General features: G+C 36.8%; 1 protein-coding gene across 1 annotated transcript; it reads left to right on the top strand.

The window, feature by feature from the left end:
• Positions 1-2,573: 2,573 nt before the first annotated feature.
• Positions 2,574-5,675, top strand: LOC110100487 (zinc finger MYM-type protein 1-like). Its single transcript, XM_020828015.2, has 2 exons — positions 2,574-2,764; positions 4,358-5,675. Exons 1-2 carry the CDS (start codon positions 2,574-2,576, stop codon positions 5,673-5,675), a joined length of 1,509 nt encoding a protein of 502 aa, XP_020683674.2.

Raw genomic sequence — 5,675 nt, 5'->3', positions numbered from 1 at the left:
CCATTGTTTTTGTTAAGTTAATTTTACATTTTTTTTTTTAGTTTTTCTATTAGATTATGATAGTTATTAAAAATCTGCTGTTTGACTTGTTTTTTTAAAAAGAGAAAAAAAGCTTATAATATCTCAACTTCTGAAATATATGATGGAGTTCTATTAATAGTGAGAGTATTCATTATGCCAAGCCATATAGATTTGTAGAAATCACATATTTCTATTATTAGATATTATTAAAGTTAGAGGATGGTACACGTGCAATTATTTTTTAACATGGAACAGGTTCAAAAGGACCATCGGCCACACGGTCGATAAAAACTTTCAATGATTTTGTAGATAATGTTACATAAAGCAATTGGCCTGAAGTTAGTGAAGAAATTAACATGCTTATTTTAATTTCATCATCCAGGCCAGGAGCAGAGGAGGAAGCCCAAACGAATACAACCTTTTAAATTTGATGCTTCCAAGGAAGTCAGATTGAATTTTGTGGAGACCGTCAACATGAGATTGAATAATGGAAGAGTTGGCCCATGCTTTCTTTTTGATATCTCCTTTCAAAATCCCAAGTTTGTTATAAAGATCCAGAATCGGATTACCCATAGAAGGGTCATAAAAGACCTCAAGAGTCATTTCCCAATACCTATCCAGTTTGGTCCAGAAGTTTTTAATAGATATCTGTGCTTTGAGTTTTGAGGGTTGCTAGAGTGAAGAATGATGGGGTAATGATATGAGCAGGATGGGCTTTGTAAAGAACAAAAAGAATTAGGTAAAGCATTCATCCAATCATGATTCACAAAAGCTTTGTCCAGCTTAATGTGAATAGAATTGTCAAGGCATTGACTATACCAAGTGTAGCGATTGCCAACTGATTGCAGGTCCATCAATCTCGTGTCAAAATCAGAGAGTTAAGTTTCATGAGGTTATTTTGAGAAAGAATAGTACCACTAGCTTTCAGAAGCAAGTCTACATCCATTGAAATCTCCTATAAGAATTAATGGAGTGTTATGAGACGACATAGACTATTTAATAAGATCACATAACTCCACTCTGTCAGAGGCACTATTAGAAGCATAAATAACTTAAAGATGAAAGGGGGATAGGTTCCCATATATAAATGTACGAGAAATGAGTTGAGCAGAGATTAAGGTAGGAGAGAATCACACTTTATTAGGATTCCACTTAATCCAAATGCGGTCTGACTTAGAGAGCTCAAAATTGTTGCAACTTTCGTCAATAGCAAAAACATGATTGGAAATACTAAAAAAGGGGTCCTGAAGGGAGGATGCATGAATCATGTTCTCCATAATGCAAAACATGTCCAGTTTGAGCGAAACAACCATGCACCTACAGCAAACCACCTTATCAGGGTTATTGAAATCTTTGATGATCCAAACTGCACCAGGCTTTGTTAAGTCTAGAGTATCTACGCAGAGCACACTTTCACTCCATCTTCTGGTGGATTGGGCTTTCCTTATGTGACGTCTCTTCAGTATGCTTTTAATTGCTCTGTGATTAGTAGAATGTACAACCAAGTATCCCCTTTATCTACGTGGCTAATCCATAGATACACCTCCCCTTGGTGACCTGCCTCGTCATATGCTACCTCCTTCTGAAAATCCATATGCAATACTGATGTTTTGGTTAGGAACTCCTTCCAGTTCAAAGTAACCCCTTCTTCTCCCATTTCTATGCACTAGGATCACTGGTGCGGTGGTTCTACCCTTGCTCACAACCCTAAATCCCTAAGGGTAACATTCTTCTTCAGGCATATGAATCGAATGCACTTGTTAAGGATTTAATTTCAGAGAACATCTGGAATCTGCTTGCTTCTCTACCCTTATCCGTTGTTAATACTATAAATGCTACTCTCATATTTGAAAGCTCCAATTCTTGCTTAGTATGGGGGAATTCAACTGAAGGTTTTTTGGCCAATATGTCACGGATTACTACAAAGATGCGCCTCTTTGCCCATAGTCTGCTATGATTTGGCACAAATACTTCGTTTTGAGATATTCTATTTATGCTTGGCTTGCTTTAGTTAATGATCTTAAAACGGCTAATGCTCTGCTCAAAAGAAATATTCGAATTGATCTGATATGCCACCTGTGTCACTCTTCAAATGAAAGCATTTCGCATAAGTTTTTTTAATGCAATTATGCTTTCTCTATTTTATCCAAACTTCTGCCATACACCAGTACATTACTTCTTAGACTAACAATCCCTCTTATGTTGGATTGGATCAATGATCAAGAGTACATTGAGGCTACTGTTAAAAACTTACATTTTCTAATTACATGCTAGGCTATTTATCATATCTAGAGGGAAATGAATGATAGGAGTTTTGGGGGTTCAATGAATAGCCGGACTACAATCATTATCAAAATAAAGAAAGCTGTGTTTGCTAAAATTAGCAAGTGGAAAGGTTTAGAAACTTTACTAACACATCTCTAACGTTAAGGCATTTGTGAGGCTTTCTCATTTTTTGTGTTACCACTGTGGTCTTTTTGCTGAGGTTCCTCATATTTTACATGATTTTTATGATGCCTTTTTTTGGCGTGTTGGGATGTTTATGTTTTTCCATGGACAATGTTGTGATCTCATTTACAGGCTACCCCTCGGATGGTCTTCGGGCAACCAGGGGTACGTATGATTCGTATGGTTTAAACTTCTTGAGTTCTGGCTTTCGTGGTTGCTATGGTTTTTGCGACTTGGTGGATCTCCTCTTTCAGGCTGCTATCATTGCTCTGATTTTGTTGCTATCCAATTTTTTGTATTTTCCATTCTAAGTTTGTATAAGGGTCCTCTCCTTCATTTTAGTTAGTTTGTCATCTTGTTAGCTCTGTTCTTTAACTTAATTTTTGGCTCATCTGAGCTGGCTCCTTTTTTTTTTTATCTGGAGCCGCTTTTTTGTTCTCTATTATATTGTATTTTGGTGATTAATCTTATGTACGGGCTTGGCCTAATCAAACTGGCATACGGTCATAAGCTTTTATTATGACAAAAATCCAATCCTAACAATGCATTTCCTTGGGAACCATTCATTTTTATCAGATCGGACATTTAAAATAATTAAAATTTGAGGATATTAAGTTCTCAATTTTAAATTTATTTTAGGATAATATAAGTGAATTTCAATCTCAAATAATAATAATACTACTACTTAATAGATAATATATATGGTATTATTTTATTCATGATAAGAATAATTGTTTTGCGTTAAAAAATTCATGATGATGAAGTGATTATTTCTTGACTTTGTATTGCATCAAAATTTACACAAAAAAAGGGAAGTTTGACTTTACATGGCTCATAATAATGATAATTAGAGATGAAGTATACCTAAAAGTTTATTTTAGACTAATTGACCTTCCCTTATATTTAGGAAGTCTGGTGCTTTGCCATTCTCATTTCGGCCCCTCATTGCTAACATCATTCATTTCTCTCTCCTCTTTCTCTCTCTTTAAAACGAATCAAACCGTGCTTAAAAAGATATTTACGATTATCCGGACGAAAATTTACATTCATCTTGGGACGATCAGCTTTGTCATATCCTCAGATCACATTTGTACGGACGATATTTGATTTTCGTCCTAGGACGATGGGCTCTATCAAAAAAAATTGTTCAGTTTATATAGACGAACTGACGGTTCATACAGACGAACCTGCACCTTGTTCAGTTTGTACAGACTAACTGCATAAAAAAATTCTCCAAAAATAACTTGAAAGTTTAAGGGTTTCACAATTCGTACCAGATCAAGATAATTTTTTGATGATATATCAGTTACCCCCTTATTTTCGGACGTCGAGGTACATAGTGTCTGAAAATATATGTCACAACACTTCAAATTGATCGAATCGCAAAAAATTGCATTCCATAAAACACGAACTTGCTTAAACTCAATCATAGAGGCCTCGTTGAGCTCCGAAACTGTCAAAATTGAATACATAACGTCAAAAAACGTGTCTGAGAACCTAAAAAATGTCAGATCTAGACTGTCCGGCCCAAAATTGGAGCCCGAACACGCATAGGCGGTTGAACTGGCTGGTCGGCGCTGCTGTCGGCGAAGCGGCCCCCACATCCGCAACTAAAAGGACGCACGACAATTAATTTTTTTAAAATTAAAAAAATAAAATAAAAAATTTTAGAGAATTCCAAAAAATTCAGAATATTCTGGAAGCTTATCCTTTTCCAAGAAAATACTATAAATACCCCCTAGCAGTGGCGGAGTGAGGGGCGGGGGGGCCACGGGGGCACGTGCCCCCCCTCGGTAAATTGAAAATTTCCTTTAGAGTGTTCGCATGTATTAAAAAAAAATTCCTATGCCCTAACCCGACTGCGGACTGCTCGTGCTCGGTGCTCCAGAGGAATCGCCTTCCAGCGACGACGCGTTTGGCCCTCTGTTCGCTCCTCCCAGAGGAATCGCCTTCCACTTTATCGACCTGTTCTCAGTTCTCTCCTCTCGCCGAAGCTTGAATTGACCACGGCTTGTTCACTGTTTGACGGACGAAGGGCAAAGATACGACCATACGTCCAGACCTCCGATCTGTTCGCCACAACTGCATATAAGACTCGTCTAAATGCATCGGTTGATTGTGTGCGCTTTCTTTTAAGGCAAGGGCTAGCCTTTAGAGCCCATGACGAGTCTGACACATCCAGAAATCAAGGGAATTTTCTTCAATTGTTGCACTTTTTAGCTGAACATAACAATGAGATAAATAATGTGGTGCTAAAAAATGCTCCAGAAAATTTAAAGTTAACTGTACCAGAAATTCAAAAGGATATCACTAGAGCTATATCGATTTCAATCACAGACTTTATAAAGAAAGAAATTGGAGAAAATTACTTCTCTCTTTTGGTTGATGAAGCACGCGATATTTCCTCAAAAGATCAAATGGCTATTGTGGTTCGACTCATTAACGAAGAAGGTCAGGTGGTTGAACGTTTTCTAGGCATTATTCATGTTCCTGATACAATGGCTAGAAGTCTCAAAAAATCCATTGAAGAATTGCTTTCAACTTATGATTTAAGTATATCCAAATTATGTGGTCACGGATATGATGGAGCAAGTAATATGAGCGGGGAGTTTAATGGGTTAAAGGCATTATTTCTCACTGAGAATAAGGCAGCACATTACATTCATTGCTTCTCACACCAGCTCCAGTTAGCCTTAGTATATGTTGCAAAAAATCATGTTCAAATTACTCTCTTATTCTCAGTATTTTCAAATATGATGAATATTGTCGGGGTTTCATGCAAGCGACGTGACCAACTTCGAGATAAGCAACGAGAGAAAACTTTAATGGAATTACATAATGGAGAACTAGTAACTGGACAAGGGTTGAATCAAGAAATAACTCTCAAGCGAGCAGGTGATACACGATGGGGATCACATTATGAATCAATTATTAGATTGATTACAATGTTTTCCTCAGTTATTGATATTCTAGAAGTGGTTGTTGAAGATGATATCAGTTCTGAACAAAAAGGCGAGGCTTTCGCATTATTAGGGACAATGCAATCATTCGAATTTTTATTCTGTTTACTATTGATGAATGATATACTTGGTATAACTGCTGAGTTATCACAAGCTTTGCAAAGAAAAGAACATGACATTGTAAATGCCATATCTTTGGTTCGAATATGCAAAAATAGGCTGCAAGTTATGAGAGATAACAAATGA

Source organism: Dendrobium catenatum, unplaced genomic scaffold, assembly GCF_001605985.2.
Source record: "Dendrobium catenatum unplaced genomic scaffold, ASM160598v2 fragScaff_scaffold_353, whole genome shotgun sequence".
Taxonomy (NCBI): domain Eukaryota; kingdom Viridiplantae; phylum Streptophyta; class Magnoliopsida; order Asparagales; family Orchidaceae; genus Dendrobium; species Dendrobium catenatum.
The sequence above is the reverse complement of the archived record's forward strand: the minus strand, read 5'-3'. Positions and strand labels throughout refer to the sequence as shown.